Here is an 18,926-nt window from a genome sequence, read left to right as displayed (position 1 = left end):
CCAAACACACATAAGTATGGTACCCCAGTCGCAAAATTAGCACGTGTGGCACACCTTGGACACGTAGGGGTCTAATTACTACAATAAAAATTTCACAAAGAGGTAATTTGGTATTCTTACAGGGAGGTATCATGCACATTACCTATATCACAAGGGGCAGTTGCATTTTCTCCTTTATTAAATATACACAATCACGTATATAGAACAAATGATGAAGTCTCTGTGTATATATTTGATAGCCCAAAAAGGAGTACAGTTCGTAGGAAACCTAACAGAAGTCTAAAGGTACACACGGCTCAAAAGAAAATTGGACCTTAGGCCTAGGTCTTCCGAGGAAGTCTGTTCGGCAAAAAGGCCCGTAGAAGGGGCCTGAAGGCTTGCCCCTAAACCCAATGGGGAGGTCGACATGGCAACCATCGAAGCATCAACACATCCTCATATACAAGTGGCAATACATTACTCGGTCAGCATGGAGGAGTGATGGCCACGTAACAACCAAGAAGGCTCGAGGGTCTAGGCGAGTCAGCAAGCTCATCTTAATTATCCCCTAAGAAGCCGAGAGCATATTCTAGAAGAAAAGTTATCCGTCTGAGGGTCCGCAATGTTCAACACCCCCAAGATTTTCTCTAGATTTTTTGAAAGTTTATCCTCGACAACCACCTTCATGAATCCAAGAGGGACTACACTTCATCAAACTACGGGGGATGAAGGGTATAAAAACATGTCTCCTCCCCTCAGTAAAGGGTGATGCATTTATGACACTCACATGCATACAATCACTTTGATTCAAAATATTCTAACTTTGAAGCATTATTCAACATTATACTTTCTTCCCAATTTATTTTTTATTTTCACCATTATTTAATGATTTGGGCATCAGAGTGCTAATATATTTTTTGCAGATCTTCAATTCAAGACTTTTGAAAAATTAAGCCCAAAGATCTTCAATTGGACATATCCAAACAAACGATTTTTTTGCTTGCATGAACATTATTCAAAATAAAAGATGCAATAAACTTTAAAAAGAATACCCAATCCACTATGTCAATATGGGTCTGGTAACCATCTTTAAAGTTTTAAAATATGGTAAAAATATTTCTTTGTTAAGAAATATGATAGGAAATAGGGTTAATTGACTTAACCCCCTTTGAAAATATTAAATTATCTTTTTTTCTTAAAAAAATTTTAAAATTATATTTACATCCACTTAAAAAAAAATTATTTATACATGACCCCCTTCCGTTAGGATTTGAAAGAAAAATGCTGATGTAAGCAAAAAAAAATACATACACTCTGTTTGGTTTTATATTTTCACATTTTTCAAGACAAAATAAAACACACTTAATGTGTTTTTGCATTTTTACACCTTATCTATATATATTTTTTTGTTTTTTAACTTTCTATATATATATATATACACTTATATATAATATAAAAGAGACATGATTTGACAATAAACATTGATTTTTGTCTAAAAAAAATACAATATTAAACATACAATATTTATATATATACATATATGCAAAAAGATATATAAAAAATATATTATTTGACAGTTAACAGTGGTTTTTGTCTCCCAAATCCCAACATCAAACCTACACCACTTATTTTAAAATATTTTAAATTATCTCAAAACATAAATCCAAACACATCATCTATTTTCAATACACACTTATTTATCTCTATTTTTCTCTATCTCCAAAACACAAAACAAAACACTCAAACCACAAATCCAAACACTATGATAAATTTTTAATTTTGTCCTCATTTAACATTCCATGTATATTTTTGTACTTATGAAAGAATAAAATGAAATATGTATATACATATGAAGTAACGTTACAATCATTACATTTTTTTCTTTACAAGTATAAAATTATTGCATGAAAATATTAAACAATCGAAAAAATCAGAGATTTACGCGATATATTTTGTCAATGTCAGTTTTTTTTTGTCCAAATTCTAATAATAGAGGATCAGATGTAAATAATAAATTTTTATAGAGGGTATAGATATAATTTTAAAATATTTTTGAGAGAAAATATAATTTTGTATTTTCAAATAGAATCTAAGTATAATTAATCTTAAAAAGTATAATATAATCCTTAAATTAAGATTTTATACGGTGATGTGTGTATCTTAGTTGAAGTAGAATTTATAATAAAAAAATGGAATCCCATAATTTAGACAGTTTGTGGGGGTAATTAATATAGATTTTTTAGGTTTAAGTGGTATGTAATGATTTTATGTAGTGAGAAGATATTAATTATAAGAAAGCCACCCACCGACTGTCCTCGTGAGGGGGGCCTAACTTCCAGCTCATCCTCCCTTGATTGGTGGAAGACGAGTGGAGCGTCTCGAACACGCGCATTACGACTTAACCCAGCGCGTCTGTACTAATGCAAGTCCCACTGACAGACTAAAATCTCTCCCACTCTCCCCAGACAGTCATCATCAGAATTCAAAACCCGCCCACTTACCTCTCTTTCTCTCTCTAATTTCTTTTCCTCTTTCTCTCTCTAATTTCTTGATTCGGAGAAAAGATAAGGAAAAGTTATCGGAATTTGTTGGCTACATTAGGGAAAAGGGAAGCATAAGGATAGATTCAATGGCGCCGCCCTTGCTTCTAATGCTCACACTCTCCGCCCTTTTCCTCAGCCCCACCGTCCGCTCTCAGTCGCCACTCACCACCGCCTACTACCGCAAAACATGCCCGCAGTTTGAGCAGATCGTGCAGGACACCACCATTAACAAGCAGATCGCCTCCCCCACCACCGCCGGCGCCGCCCTCCGCTTGTTTTTCCACGACTGCTTCGTCGGAGGCTGCGACGCCTCCGTCCTAGTCACCTCCACCCGCTTCAACAAAGCCGAGCGCGACGCCGACATTAACCTCTCCCTCCCAGGAGACGGCTTCGACGTGGTTGTGCGAGCCAAGACCGCACTCGAGCTCACCTGCCCCGGCGTCGTCTCCTGCGCCGACATCCTCGCTGTGGCCACCCGCAACCTCGTCGTGATGATGGGCGGCCCGTATTACACCGTTAAGCTTGGCCGGAAAGACTCGTTATCCTCCCGGGCGGCGGACGTCGAAGGTAACCTCCCCCGGCCGACAATGTCGATGGATCAAATCATCCAAATCTTCAAATCTAAAGGATTTTCCGAGGAAGAAATGGTGGCTTTATCGGGCGCCCATACCATCGGCTTCTCACACTGCACAGAGTTCAGCTCCATCTTATACAACTACAGCAAGACATCCGAATCCGACCCAGCCTACTACTCTGAATTCGCCAAGTCGCTGAGAAGCGCTTGCGCAGATTACCAGAAAAACCCAACATTATCGGTGTTCAACGACGTAATGACTCCGAACAAATTCGACAACATGTATTACAGCAACGTGCAAAAGGGGTTGGGGCTGTTGTCGTCGGACCACGGGTTGAGCTTGGATCCGAGAACCAGGGGTTTCGTGGAGCTTTATGCCAAGGATCAAAAGGCATTTTTCGGGGCATTTGCGAGGGCGATGGAGAAGCTGAGTGAGTATGGAATTAAGAGAGGGAAAGCGGGAGAGATCAGACGCAGATGCGATGCCTTCAACAATTGAATACTACATTAATTTCTTGTTTTCTGGACTAATTTCTTTGAATCATTTTGTTTTTTGTGTGTCTTACATTACATTTAATGTGTATGTAATAGAAAGTATGGAGGAATTTAAGAATTATATTGAGGTTAATTTTGTGTACATTGATGTTGAATTCGGAAATGGGGATGGGATAAATTGGAGTGATTGATTGAGTACTGTGGAATGAGAGCATCATTGATTATGAGGAGCGAATACCAATGATTCATGTCATGCACCTGACAGCTCACTCCGCAATGGCGCCACTTTTACGCGTATGCCTCCTCTTCATTATACTGCCACACTCATGTAATATAATACGACAACTAAAGACATCTCACTTTATTATAATTTAACCAAAAACACAAGTAAATAATACGTATGTTTTCAGAAATTCAAGACCTAGTCTGACCTTTGCCTAGAGGAGATCCTAGGTAAATATTATTTAATTTACCATAAATGGTGTGGATCCGATATCACTATTCAACTAACACCATCTTATACGTGATCCAAGTATTTTAAAGAAGAAAAAAAACATAGCAACGGATCATTTAAAAAATTATAATACAAGATTTGAATTAGTACGACGAGTGTAATAACATTATCGAAAACAACTTAAGGACAATATTTGATTGAGTTTGTGGTGAACCAAGCATCCATGAGCAAAAAGAATTCAAATTGTATCAATGATGATTCAGACATCCTAAAAGAATTCTTGAAACAGAGTTGGAGAAAGCTTCCAGCTCATATCATGCAGAATCAGCAACTCGAATGACAGGTTTAAGACTACCGCATGGAGTGGAGAACAGACCAAGTAAAATCCAGCAGCTGATCAAGAATTAAAAGTCATCCCAAGAAACAATCATTAGCATTTGAAGGATTGGAAGGGGAGATATAACCACAAACTATGCGACGGGTACACATCACATCAATCAAACTTCTCTTTATCTACAACCTCTTCTTCACCAATTATCGTCTTTACCACATCAAACCTTGAAATGAAAACACAATAGCACCAATGTCCGAAATAAGCATCAGAGACCATGTCAAATTTACACCAAATACCAACACATAATGTGATCAGATTTGTGTTATCAGGAATATTCAGCATTTCTTACACTCCAATTCTCCCACCAGCTCCACTGCAATCATCCTCTGACTTCAGCAATTCCTCCCAATCTATCTCCTCTTCTTCCTCATCCTTATGCCTCACAACTTCCAGTATCCTCTTCACCTTCTCTTTCGCTCGATGGCTCCCCGTTTCCTCCGCCCGCATTAACACCTCCTCCGCCCCTGCTTCCTTCGCCAGCCCCTTGAACCTCAACCCACCATAACTCAACCCATAAATCGCCGCTAAGCAGCTTTCTCGAGTAACCTCTGAGTCAAAATTGCCCTGACTCAGGAAACCGACAAGACACTCCACCGCGCCACCGTCCAGCATTGCCGCCCTTCCCTCGACGCTGGCGGCCAAATTACACAGAACCAACAATGCCCGACCCGGCATGTGACTCCATTTCACCATGCTTAACAAAATCTGGATAGACCCGAGTTTGATCATCTTAACCCGGTTGCTCTGTACCAGAGAAAGGTGGTACAAAGCCAGAGCGGAGTCATGCCGAGTCCGCTCCGAGTCTGACCTGAGAGCCTGCAGAAGTGGCGGCAACGCGCCTAAAACCCCGATAGCAGTCTTGTTCTGATCGTCGAGGGATAAACTGAAGAGAGCACCGGCTGCATGCTCCTGCGACTCAGCGATTCCACTCCGTAGAACGTCCACCAGGGGTGGTACAATCCCTGATCGCACGATCTTCACCTTGTTCTGTTTCTCTAGCGACAGGTTCACCAACACCGCGACGGAGTTCACTTGGAGGGTCGAATATCTGGAGGTGATTAATGATTTGAGGGCTGAGAGCAACCGTGGAGTGCAGAGACGAGCACGTATCTGTTGCCGGGTTCGCGTGAGTTGCCGGAGAGAAACCAAAGCCTCCTCTTGCTCATATATATGAGAACTCTTCAGTCTGGCAATGAATTCTTCCTCTTCCAAGAAGTTGGAACTTGGATTTTCAATATCACAAGACGAAGAAGAAGAATAACACAAAGGTCGAGTGGAAAACAGCGGAGGAGAGGTGGCGAGATTCCGCGGCGTCACGGACTCGTAGAAGCTGGCCACTGAGACCCGGCTGGGATTCCGGCTCAACTCAGTCGCGGGAAACTGGGATACTAATTTACGTACGATTTTTTGAGCAGAGGAAAAATCAATGGGTTGAGGCGGGTCGAGGAGTTGTTGGTGGCACCAGTTGAGAATGGTGGACTTGAGGGCGAGGTTGGGGATGATGGTGGAGAAATCCGGGGGGGCACCGTCAGCGTCTGAGAGAGTGGGTATGAAAGAGAGGGAAACGCAGGCGCGAACGCAATTGCGTTCAAAGGTGTGGCCGGAGGAGACTATAACAGGGTCGGCCATGATCAAACCGGAGACTGGGCATAGAAATTCTACTGGAATTGAAAAGGGTTGGTGAGTTTGAGTTTGAATTTGGATTTGATTTTCGAGTGGTGATAATGAGGATGAAGATTTTCGGAAGGAGATCTTCCACCTTTGCTTTCCACTCCCCATTTGAGAATACATATGTGGGAGGAGTTTATTATCGATGATGATGAAGAGATAAATGCTGGATTAATATGAGAGGATCCATCATGGGTTTAAACTTAAGCGAGAGAGTAGGAGAGCTGGTTGATGATTATGAGAATTGTGGTCCAACAGGAAAACAAGGAACGACCGATGAAGGAGAGGATGTGATGTGACAAACAAGAGCGAATTATTGCTGTTGGGGGTTGATGGGATGATTTACGGAATTCAAGGACGAGGATTTAAGATTCTGTTTGAAGTAGAATATATAGAATTATGGGCAATGATAGAATCTTTGTTTGCAAGATTTCTTGGTCCTTCTCTTCTCCATTTCAATCCACCGAGAATGGAGTTGTATGAAGTTTCGAACGCAACACGAAAGCTGCTACGTATCTGTTGTACAAAAAGCATCACCATCACCGTTTTTTGCTAGCACTTTTTCACCAATCAGTTGCATACTAATGATAAGATGTGTAGTAGTGAAAACCCCTTCTTCATTGAAATCTAGGTGGTAGTAGGTTTTGATTTTCTTGAAACTTGAGTTTGGGTCTGAATTGGAACGAAGAGTAGCTCTTCATGTTGGCTTGTGTAACTGTGTTTGTGTCTGTGTAATATTAAACAAACAAAAACTAAAAGAAAAGTTGGTCAAGAGAGAGGGTTGAAGCCAAAAGGTAATAAATTGCAGCGCGACGCCGCTCCTTGTCTCTCTCTAGTTTTATCATTCTTCACCCTCAACTTAATTGCTAAGTTTCATTACTGCACCACCACCTTTTGGTGTTGTGTTCAGTTCAATCTAGGCTTGGATTGCATTATTTTGTCTTCTTATTTTTTATTGTCTTTGCAGGTCTCCAGCCTGAATATTCTCTCTTTTTTTAACAGACCAACTATTGGAAATAAAATAATCTAAAGTTGGGAACGATGATAAGGGAAACAATTATATATGACTGGCTCGCACTAATCCGCTTCTATTTGGGGGTTTCAAAATAGTTTCGTCAGAGTCTTCCAGGAAACCCTCCATTGGGACAGCTAATCCCACTCCCCTGTTCACATTGGACAATTTAATTCTAATTAGCATCTGCAAGTATCTTGCTTTTTAACCTTTCTTCCAATTGCTACCTTCACTTGCTATTCTCTACGCATACATCTCCTGCTACAGGAAAAATTGCTTTTTTATCGTTATGATAGGGTGGTTTAAACTTTTGATCCCAGGATTTATAAACTTAGCATATTTTGTCCCATAAAATAAATATTGTACCATTTTTTATCCCATAAGATAAAATTGTAGCATATTTGGTTCATAAGATAAAAAATTGTAACACATTTGGTCCCAGGATATATTTATATCCTATAGGACCAAATATGGCAAATTTTTATTTTATGGGACCAAATGTACCAAATTTTTATTTTATGGGACCAAAAATACTATAATATTTCTCTTATAGAACTACATGTGCTAACTCCATAAACTATGAGACTAAAATGCAATACATGCTATCATGTAGAACTAAAAGTGCAATTTCCCCCCTGCTAAAGCTGCAGCTACAGGAATAATAATGATTTCCTATTTGAAGCATGAAATTCCAGATCAATTCATGGCTGATTATGTAATTAATTAAATTCTCTGCCCAAAAACTATATTGCTAGTATTTTTATTTGCATTCTTTTATCTCTTTTTCCTATGATGGTCAAATCAATGGAAACGAGTCCGATAAGTCACTATAAGAATGGAAAAAAGTAAGAGCACAACAAATATTTATGCTTTAGAGAACTTTATAAAAGAAAAAAAGCGTATTTTCTTCTTTACAAATTGGCATATACTCTATATATATATTAAAAAAAAAAAATTGGCATATACCTCTTGTTTCTTTCCTGTTGATAAATACGGATAGCCAGTGATTGTGGCCCAATCATTTGGGGCAGGTCAAATCTGTAACATCCCATCTTAAGCGGATCCTCTATCCCATTTTTTATTTTTATTTTTTAAAGATAACTAAAGCATAGACAAGATAATAACTTTTGACATAGTTGAGAGATATTCAGACCACCAGGAAAGTTGTAGTCCTGACTCCATTCAGGATTAATTCGGTAACTAAGTTTAGCATGTGTGGAGTTATTTGGATCATAAAGACAGTGAAACAGGGGTAAACCTGGAAGCATGGATTGATGAATTTGAATTGATCTCTAGCTGCCCAGAATGACCATGAAGCATCGGATGGTGTAATCCAATTATTGATGATGAACCAAAAAAAAGGCACACCCCACAGCTCGGGACAAACGTATGGGAAATGAATGGAGGCCATTGCTAATATGGTATGTGGGACAACAAAAATATATTTTCTTGATCATGATACAGATGTACATGCATTGTCCATTCAAAAAAGATCATACAAGACTGAAGTATCATAAATTTGCCGTTGTTTCTTTGATCTCTTCCAATGAAATGTTCTACACAGCAAAGAGAGCTCACAGTAAGAAGGCAATAATGAATATCTGAGATTCAGATGCAAAATACTCTAGGTGTTAACAAGCCAAAAGTGAAACAAGAACTTTCGATAGCGCTACCAACTCCACAAGTATTTACTCATTGAACAACACAAGTGCAGACCCCTAAGTGAAACAAGAAACATCAAGAGATGCATACCTGCTCCTGGCCAGCAAAATCATTATCAGGGGTTAGAAAAAGCATGCAGTGGCATTCCTTCCTGCCAAGGCAATGATACATATAGGAGTGTCAGCAAGACTTCCAAGTTCGGGAGAAGAAAACGATCCTCATAATAGGACATGGAACAGCAGATAACAACCGTCAGTATTGAACACTACCTTTCTCTCATGGGAACACAGGGACAGTTCCAAAAGCCCTGCTGTGCTTCAGCAGCTTTATCGTCATAGTGCCTGAAACCAAAGAGATAAACACATCTTATAGAGCACTGGGTTAAAGAAAATATGACAATTTGACAGAAAACAGGAATCAGAGAAAGCATACAGATCTTATTCACAAATATTTCGCAGTATTGAATAATTACCTACAAGGGCAGAGGGGAGCACCCAATGTATCCTTGTGTTCTGCCAATCCCTGTAAGCATAAGTTAGACAGCACAATTGTTCGTGGAGTAATTATGATAATTACACGGCTCACAAATGGTAAGGCAGTGAAAATAACAATTGATCCAAATCCAGAAAGTTCTCGTCCTTCATACATTGATATATGTGAATCACATCTAGCAAGTAGATAAAACACCTTGACAATTAGGAAGGAAAGGTGAACCAAAAATCCTTGAACAGAATAGTTGCCTTACCTTTTCCAATTCTCGCCATCGATTCCACCAAAAGTTTAAATGTAATTCCACCCAAATTCAGGAACTACACGGACTTAAACTCTTCGTGAACACATTAACATGTTCCAACAAAACACTAAAATGAGCCCATTATTATCAATTTCTAGTCACGGCAACTTTTATAATAGTCCATGGTTTTTTTCCAATCAAAAGTTGAAAAATGCCACGCACAACAAATTCTTATGATAGACTTCAATTCAATAATCATTTCGATTAATAGCGTGAAACAACAGATTCCACGAGTAAAATCAACTAGTATGCATACTCAAAAAAAAAAAAAAATCCACTAGTATGCCAACTCGATTTGCTCCTTTCTCCATCCACACCCAAAGAATGGGTTATTTACTTCTAATTTCACCACGAAGCGAAAAAAGTACACAAACGAGAGTAATGGAATGAATACCTTGATAACAACAGACGTGACGCCTTTATCGACACAGAAATACGTGCCGGACCTGCGTGCATACTGCTCCGAAAACTTCCTCATTATTTCCACCGATTTCTCTGTCGGTTCATCTAAAATTACACAAAAATTAACTCCGCATCTTTCCAACTCCCAACAATTAAGGAAGAACTAAACTCAGTAAATACAGGATTAGGATAAGATTACGATTAGCTGAAATAACGTGGCGTTGGCGCGGACGCGGCAGCGACGGAAGCGGAGCGACGGATGAAATGGCGAAGGCGACGCTGTAAGAGGTGGAAGCTTGGAGAGCTCTCATGGCGGAAATTTGTTTATCGGTAACGAGTTCAATTTTCAGTTTTTGCAGTTTCTCTGATGTCCTCTGAACTAGAAATATCTATCCAGCGGCGCGTGGTGTCCGGAATTATTAATCGATAATATATTAAGAAGAGCATCTCCCTTTAAAATTTTAGTATGCTATATATTAAGGAAGAGCACTCCACTATCAAATTATAATTAAATTTTATCTCAAATATCATATTTATTAGATTTTCTTTAGGTAATTTTTGGACTATATTTGAGTGAATAAATTTAATAATTGAACATAATAAATGGGGTTAGGTTAAGTATGGCTCATCCTAAATGGGATTGGTTCGAATTCAAATTATTGAGTCCCCGTGTGAGAATGAATTTTAATTTAATTCTCATATTTATAAAATAAATTACACTTTCGACATAATAATAATAATTTATTACGTGTTTATAGTTATTATTTTATTTTATAAAAAAATATATCAATTAATTGAAGAAAACAGATAATTTAATTGTATTTTTTGAATAGATCAATTAGGATTGGCAGTAGGGTAGAGATGAGGTGGGGTGAGTTTCGATTTTGCTAAAATTAAGCAAACTCGAGATCTGTCCAAATCCTTCCCATTTTCGTTGCTAATGAGATTGAAGATACTAAATTGTTATTAATAAATTATTTGGAATTTTTTTGAATAATTTTGTATTATAAAAAAAAATTAAATACTTTAGTTTTGAATTCCGTTTGTGAAATATTGATAAATGTCAAATACTTTGATATAAAATTGTTTGAAATTCTTTTTTTATTTTTTTTCCAAGTTATATAATAACAGTAGCGCACGCAATTCCCGCCCACATAATTTTGTTTTTTTCTTATTGTATGTAATGCAATTTTCACACTCTATTCATATATCTATTATAGCTCTCCATGCATCATATATGTCCAATGTCCATAAATACTTCTTTCAAAAGAAAAAAATAAGTCACCAATTGCTAATATTCATGTGAAATTTATGAATAGGAATCGAAATGCCTTTTCTTTTTACTCTATCATACATTGATCCACTTTTGTTCCCAATAAGCCATGAGAAAAAATAAGAAATGATCAAATCAATTTCTCAAGGATAGAATTTTGCTCAAAAACAATTGAAATGCCTTTCAATTACACAAAAATCAATTAAAAAGGGTGCATGTATTAAATTCTTAGAAAAAATTAAGATGGGTTTTCTCAACTTATTTTAAAGGAGCTCACAAAATTCAAATCATTAGTTCTCAAAGCTCATGAACTTGATTTTGCTATCCACATCTCAGGCTATTTTATAACTTTTCAAGAATCATACAATATATTGCGAAGAATTTTATGAACTTTAAAAGCCATGCAATCTGTAAATCAATAATATATCAATAATATGACAAATATATTACACTTAATGCAACTATAATACAATTGTCAGGTGATAATATACAATAATAACCAAAGGTATAGCAACCTGAGTAATTCAGTTTGACCAAACATGATTCAAAGGATACAAGGAAAGAAATTGTTCATTAGATACAACGAGATCCAAAAATCCTTCCCATTCTTACAGTGGAATAAAGCCGCATTAGTACAATGTAAGTTTCAACATTGTCCGACATCAAGTTGTATGGATTATGTCACAACAAAATGATATGAGTTTGAAAGCTAATGTTGCTTAATCCTCCGCGTTTGATACTTTTACACCCGATGCATACAAGATATATCAAGAGATACAAACACAAATGCCATCAGGAATTTTAGGTGTAACTAAAATCACTAGGCATCCCGAAATTCAGCACTGAGAAGTGTGGATAATCCACCAACCAACGAATAATTACTTCACTAACAAACAACTACCATGTTGCTACATATTTGAAGCAAGATACAGAAAACACTCCAACAGAGAACAATACTTACTCTGCATGGTCTGGGAAAAATGGAGGCGTAAGATGGTATACCATCTGGCATATATGCATTTGAGGGTGATATTTCAGAATACTGACATGAAGATAATCCAGTTGGGGTAATAAAAGTGTGAAAGTTACCATAGGAAGAAATTCAAGATAAGTGACTCAACTCTACCATTAAGGATGGATTGCTCCCATCAACATCTTAGTTCACTTGCTCTAAGTTCCGAACCTTGACCTATCTATAACTAATAATGAGAATGATATACCATGATTGCGTCTGTAGGATTGTCCGAAACAAGTAAAAGAAATCAAGAGTTTACCAAGACGCCAGACCCTTGAACGGTTAGTAACTAAAATTCATTGCTTTCTTTGGCTTTTCTGAATTGCACACCTTGTTCACTTCCACCTTTGATTCTATATAGTTTGCATGAGCTTCACAGACCTTCTATAGTCGTCCTCACTACAATTAGCCAATATGAGTTTGATCAGTAAAAGATTGCTTATGAGCTTCCTAGACCTTCTATAGTTGTCCTCACTACGATTAGCCAATATGAGTTTGATCAGTAAAAGAGTGCTTAAAATGTCTAATGGGATTCTAGTAGCTAGCCATTATCTAGACGAGCTTGAATTTGAGTAGAAGTAATGGGTTAAGGATCAGGCTTTCAAGCAACAGTAAAGCTACATATCTGAGGCAAAAGGTCTAAAGGGGAACCCAGTTGCACTGTACAGATGAAGATCACAGAGAAAGACCAGAAGGAAAGCCACCATAAGCCTAATATAGCACTTATTGATGAAACAATTTTTCATTAATAAAACTAGTAGCATTGAATCAGAAAGTAAAGCTAGTGAAAGTGGTAATATGGCTCACAGCTAGTAAGTATCAGAATGTAATCTGACCAACCAAATAGTACATGATGGCCTTAAAGAGGGGGATTAAGAGGCTATGCTGTATAACAATGTACCAGGGAAGAAAAAGCAAACCGCTCCTCTTGTCCTTCAACTGTCCACAGATGGAACTGAAGAAAATCACTAGAAGAACAGATATTATCAAAATTCCTGTCCTTGATGTATTATCAGTAACTTTCTACCAGATTGTTGTTGCAGCCATCTACTGATCTGTCACACAACTCAACAATTGAGTTCCCATAGATCCATCTCACTGATTCTGTAAACCAAGATGCGCTGCAGCTCAACCACTGAGTTCACTCAAACTATGCATTGTTTCTTATTTCAAAAAATAATCAAGCAGAGTGTATAAGGGTAGTCCTCAGCCAATAGGCAGAAGCTGTATTAAGGAGTATAAACTACTTGCAGTATAAATCACAGACACAGAAACACACTTAGACCAATGATCTTTCATGAACTCATTCACATTGCAATCAATAAGAAAATGTCCAAATTAGAAACTACTGTTTATAGCACCGAAAATAAGCAAGAATACAGTTACAAAAAGCATCAAATTTGGAGAGGTGATACAGAAATCTAATCACTCCTAAACAGAAAATTCAAAGTTCGCCAACAAGAGTGACAAAAGACGGATACCATATCCAACATGTCAACAACAATCGTAGACACTAATGTGATGGTACATATTCCAGCAAAGTTAATGCTGCAACAAAAAGTTTCTCTAAGCTCTTTTACATGTAAAACCAAAACCCAATTATACAACCTTCTCTACATAATAAAAGAATTAAGTAAACCTCCTCACTACAGAAATAGTTTTCTAATTTACCTCATGGATGAGAACCATAACCATTAACTGTGGACTCAGGAACCACCACAATAGCCCTCTGCATTTCCACACTCTTCGCCTCTTTAATCCCATTATCACCATCATCATCATCGCTGTCCAAAGTGAACTGCGATTGGTTATTCAAATGCATTTCCCCTCCATATTCGCCTCCTAGGGGCTTATACCGCATAAAGTCCCGGTTGATCCCATTCTTCTTACAGAAGACCGAGTACAACCCAACAACCAAAGTAACAAGAAGAGCCAAATGACAGTTAAACTGTAGTGTCGCAATGGCACGCCCGCGATGATACTCAGGATGCCCTTTGCACTTAATGGTATAATTGCCCCTGCTCCTTTCATGCAAAGCACACCCATCCACAATCAAATTCGAGTAAAATGAAAAACCCATTTGCAGAATCCACAGTCCCTGGAAAACTAACCCAATTCCACGGCCCAACCTTGGATAAGTTGATTTTGAGCTCTTTAATTCGAGAAGAGTGGAAAATAGACATATTGCAATGGGGATTAAAATAAGATTATAGTAACGATTCTCAATACCACTCGGATCCTTATTTTGCGTGTAAAACAACAAGAATTCCTCTCCGAAAGCAAACGCATAGATCACATTGAGCATCGTTAGAGGAAACCGAAAAGATTCTTTGATGTTTGCCAAAATGCCTAAAACAGCATAGAGGAGAAATAGAAACGCAATTGTGATTACCTCCAACTGTAAGGCGAAACCCGTATTATCTTTGGAGTTAACGGCGTCCGACATAGAGACGAAAGAATTCAGAATGGAAAGGAAGGAGAGAACGGAGATCAACAGAAACGTTACCGTCGACGAAAATGACGGTGCCTTGGGGGTTCTGTTAATACTTTGTGATTCGGCCGGCAATTGCAATGGTGAAAACGATGAAGGGTTATTTTTCAGATATTCGGAGGAGGAGATGAGTGATTCCCACGCTCCGATCAGAATCAAACCGCCGCCGGCTACTGTGTAGGTGAACAATCCCATTGTTGACTTCTCACTATCAACCTTCTCAAGATTGATCTCACCGCAGAACAATCGGGTCAAGCAGATGCAAAAAGAAGAAAAAAATCCGACTTATGCGTTTATATATATGGGGTCAACGAATCGAACCGGATCGGATTCCCGGGTCCAACTCGGCGGCTCACCGCTGTGCCGTCGCGTTCTGTGCCGCTAAATGCCAAGGGGAAAAGCTAAAAGCAGAGGCTACCAAAGAGCAGAAGCTGGTTTTCAAATATTAGATTAATTAAGGCTTTATAAATAATAAAATTATGAAATCAAATATCATTAATATACAAAGGTTTCTCTATTTTTAATATTAGTAATCTTTTTCATAGAAGCCATTAACACGAAATAAATTACATTAAATTTAGATAAAATGAGATAAATACAGTAAAATAAACAATCACACAAGTGAGAATACATTGAGATAAATAATTACACATTCAGCACGACTCGATCACATAACCCCGCACTTATAATTCAAATACATTTTTTTTATTCTAGTCAAAAAATAATTTGATGTTGATTTAGTATAAAAAAATACATTAGGCGCAATATAATGTATGATAAGAGGACAATTTTGTCCAAATAATTAATTTAAGGAGGTAAATGTTATATTTTATTAGTTCAGGGGCACATCCGACTTAGAATATTGTTGAGGCGTTAAAGTATATTTAACCCTAAAAACTCTATCGGGCTAAGGAAACAGCTAATTAATATTTGTTTTAGTTTTTAATAAATAATATATTATTATTTCTTTTTTTTTTTTTTTCCCCATCATCTTCCCACCGATTTCCTCCTCCTCCGCCATCGACCACCACACAAGCCACCAACACCTCCCTGCAAGCTGCAAAGGCCACTGATTTGAGCAGTGGCCCCATGGCATTTAGGAAGCATGCATGCCTAAATGCGACTATCGTCGCCCCCAAATCTGAGTCCGTTATGATCGCAGTTATTAATATATATTAGTAATTTGTAGTACATTTTATAAAATTATACTTTCTCTTAAAAAAATTTTGAAATTACACTTACACTCTCTTCAAAAGTTTTCGATTTATACTTGAACCTCTCTATTACGGTTCGGAAGAAAATTACTAATGTAAGCAAAAAATCACATAAATTTTTAATTTTGCCCCTCATTTACATTTATATATATATGTACTTATAAAGAGATAAATGCAATATATATAGAGCGACGTTAATATCCTTATATTTTTTCGTTCATAAGTATAAAATCATTGCATAAAAAATTTAAATGAGGGGTAAAATTATAAATGTATGCAATTGTTTTGCTAATATTAATATTTTTTGTTTAAATTCTAACAAAAAGGGATCAGGTATAAATAATGAATTTTCAGAGGGAGGTATAAGTGTAATTTAAAAACTACTTTGATGAAAAATGTAATTTTATATTTTGTAAAGGGGATCTAAATAACTACTATGGTTGGCAAAGTATAGATTTCTTAAACTACTCCTAGCTATATTTATTTCTTCCACAAATAATCATATACATTTTAAAATTTATCATTTGTTGGTTCTGATAATCAATTATTAATTTTATCTTTTCTTTGGTATGACTACATAGATATAATAAAAATTTGGGAAAAATATAATTTTTGTCTAATTTCTTACGTGCATGGTAATTTTAGTCTAAGTCCAATTCAAAATAGTGAATTGAGACAGTAACTTTTTAAAAATAGTAATTTATATACAAAATTTTCTAATTTTGCCAAAATTGTGCACATGACAACATAAATTTGGGAATTTCTCTAAAATCCGGCGAATTAACTTACATGGAAGTATTCTTTTAGCCGGTACTTATGTGGCAACACGTCACCCCTGCCAACTCACCTTGCCACATAAGCATCAGTTGAAAAAATACTTCCACAATAGCTAATTCGCCAGATTTTGGAGAAATTTTAATATTTATTTGGTTACAATTCACTATTTTGAATTGAATTTGGACTATAATTGCCATCGCTCACAAAAAATTGGACCAAAATTGTATTTTTTTTCCCTAAAGATTTAGGTATGCACAGACATCATATGTGCTTCAAATGTTAGTTTCTTATTAAGATAAATTACAATGAGCTCTTCTGATGAAATTAGGGTAATCACATTAATGTATTATTAGGATAATCATTATTACCTCTTTCTTATTTGAAAAATTACAAATGCCACTTCCGATATTTGATAAAATTATATTATCATTAGATAGAGGGTTGGAATTGTCAACTTTGTCCTTAGTGTATTTTTTTTTCTTTTACAAAAAGAATGAACAAAGTGCATGAAAATTTTTAACAAATTGTAAGAAAAATAAAATATCCACTTGATAAAAAATAAATTATAATTTTTTTAAAAAATATATAAAATTATAATTCGTATTCTATAATAGTATTTTAGTCAGTTCACCACAAAAAAATAAATGAAAACTCCAACAGAGACTAATGAATTGAGTTAATTGTTAGATGATCATTAAATCATGAGATATTGATATTTTTCCAAACAATAATAATGTGTTTTTAATTATGTCGAATTTAAAAAAAAAAACTCATTGTAACTTACGCTTATTATTATTCTTATTATTTGATGGGTATGGCCCAACGGATTACAACTGAAGAACGAGTTAAAGGCCAAATGCTCTACCCCTAGGCACGACGTGATGGTGGAGAAGGCCTGCTTTGTATAGTCCAATGAATTCGGCCCAAACACTAACAACCAACCCAGTTTTCAGAGCGCACATCACTATCTGAAGCCCACGTGATATACACTGGACCCTCCACGTATGCCCTCATGACCAGTATGGAGTACGCATGGCAGGAAGGTTTTCCTCAAGAACTTGGACTCTTGCATCCAACGGACTCCTTGTGGATTAGGACTCCTCCTCCGCCATGGACTCTCTCCCTCACCTAAATAATGACTTTAACAATACGATCCCTAAAAAATAGGATTCAGTCCTGCCTTATCTTAACTAATCCTATGTGTCCATCGCAGGAATAGGAAACACAATTAGCTCCTTGGTAAAGGAGGACACTCCTCTATAAATAGAGAGTTCTCCAAGGCGGGGAGACACCTTCATCAGACAGAATTTTGGTTGTTACTTTACTACGCATCTACTACTTTAAAAACATGATTTTTCTTCACTTTTCATCATAACGTTTCATACTTGCAAGGATTTTTATTATTTTGGATTGTTATTCTTCAGATTCAATACTAACTTCGATGTTGGAGTGCTAACATTTTGTTTTGCAGGTCTCTTTCTTTTTTAGCAATCCAGGCCTAGCGCCCAAACCCTAGTATTAAGTCAATAAAACAAAAAAGAAAAAAAAAACAGAGATATTTTGGGCTTGAAAAAGATAAAATAATCTAAGTTGAGGTTGACAAACTATTAGCAGCAGAAGATATTGAAAAAATACAATTTTCTGAATGGTTATCTAACGTCGTACTGGTGCCAAGCTGGGGGAAAATGACGAATGTTCATCGACTTCAGGGATCTCAACAAGGCATGCTCTAAGGATTTTTACCCTCCCCCTCGAATTGATCAACTAGTAGACTCTACGACTGGATGTGGGCTTTTGAGCATGAAGGATGCATACAAGGGTATCACCAAATAATGTTGGCTCTGGAAGATCGCAAAAAAGTCAGCTTCATCACATCCGCTGGCACGTTCTGTTATGAGGCCATGCCATTTGACTTGAAAAATGCTGGAGCTACCTACCAACACTTGGTAGATAAATCCTTTCGTCCCCAAATTGAGAAAATGTGGAAGTATATGTTGATGACATGCTTGTTAAAAGAAGAAAAACCAAGGATCATGTGGCATACTAGGAGGAGACGTTTGCCGTCTTAAGAGACTACCAGTTAAAGCTTAACCCAGGGAAGTGCGCGTTTGGAGTGAAAGGAGGATGCTTTCTAAGATTCATGGTCACCCAAAGAGGGATTGAATCCAACCTCTTCAAGA

General features: G+C 37.0%; 4 protein-coding genes across 4 annotated transcripts; 1 reads left to right on the top strand and 3 right to left on the bottom strand.

The window, feature by feature from the left end:
* LOC105167693 (peroxidase 31) lies at positions 2,439–3,797 on the top strand. Its single transcript, XM_011087499.2, has one exon. The coding sequence runs from the start codon at positions 2,609–2,611 to the stop codon at positions 3,593–3,595; it is 987 nt and encodes a 328-aa protein (XP_011085801.1). The 5' UTR covers positions 2,439–2,608; the 3' UTR covers positions 3,596–3,797.
* On the bottom strand, positions 4,451–7,035 carry LOC105167692 (U-box domain-containing protein 40). Its single transcript, XM_011087498.2, has one exon. It carries the CDS (start codon positions 6,228–6,230, stop codon positions 4,725–4,727), a length of 1,506 nt encoding a protein of 501 aa, XP_011085800.1. The 5' UTR covers positions 6,231–7,035; the 3' UTR covers positions 4,451–4,724.
* LOC105167691 (ferredoxin-thioredoxin reductase catalytic chain, chloroplastic-like) lies at positions 8,546–10,432 on the bottom strand. Its single transcript, XM_011087497.2, has 6 exons — positions 10,176–10,432; positions 9,969–10,081; positions 9,254–9,303; positions 9,051–9,122; positions 8,872–8,932; positions 8,546–8,675 (listed from the first exon to the last, which is right to left on the bottom strand). The coding sequence occupies exons 1-6, from the start codon at positions 10,285–10,287 to the stop codon at positions 8,631–8,633; spliced, it is 453 nt and encodes a 150-aa protein (XP_011085799.1). The 5' UTR covers positions 10,288–10,432; the 3' UTR covers positions 8,546–8,630.
* Positions 13,603–15,159, bottom strand: LOC105167690. The gene has a single exon (XM_020696367.1). It carries the CDS (start codon positions 14,948–14,950, stop codon positions 13,937–13,939), a length of 1,014 nt encoding a protein of 337 aa, XP_020552026.1. The 5' UTR covers positions 14,951–15,159; the 3' UTR covers positions 13,603–13,936.

Source organism: Sesamum indicum, linkage group LG8, assembly GCF_000512975.1.
Source record: "Sesamum indicum cultivar Zhongzhi No. 13 linkage group LG8, S_indicum_v1.0, whole genome shotgun sequence".
Taxonomy (NCBI): Eukaryota; Viridiplantae; Streptophyta; class Magnoliopsida; order Lamiales; family Pedaliaceae; genus Sesamum; species Sesamum indicum.
Note: the sequence above shows the minus strand (reverse complement) of the source record. Positions and strands in the feature narration are given on the sequence as shown.

Excerpts from the sequence above, each read along its gene's own strand:
- LOC105167693 (XM_011087499.2), top strand. The coding sequence starts at position 2,609 with ATGGCGCCGCCCTTGCTTCTAATGCTCACACTCTCCGCCCTTTTCCTC.
- LOC105167690 (XM_020696367.1), bottom strand. The coding sequence starts at position 14,950 with ATGGGATTGTTCACCTACACAGTAGCCGGCGGCGGTTTGATTCTGATC.
- LOC105167691 (XM_011087497.2), bottom strand. The coding sequence starts at position 10,287 with ATGAGAGCTCTCCAAGCTTCCACCTCTTACAGCGTCGCCTTCGCCATT. Across the intron at positions 9,304-9,968 it reads TCACGTCTGTTGTTATCAAG|GGATTGGCAGAACACAAGGA; the intron begins GTATTCATTCCA and ends TTATGCTTACAG. Across the intron at positions 9,123-9,253 it reads GCTCCCCTCTGCCCTTGTAG|GCACTATGACGATAAAGCTG; the intron begins GTAATTATTCAA and ends CTTTGGTTTCAG.
- LOC105167692 (XM_011087498.2), bottom strand. The coding sequence starts at position 6,230 with ATGTATTCTCAAATGGGGAGTGGAAAGCAAAGGTGGAAGATCTCCTTC.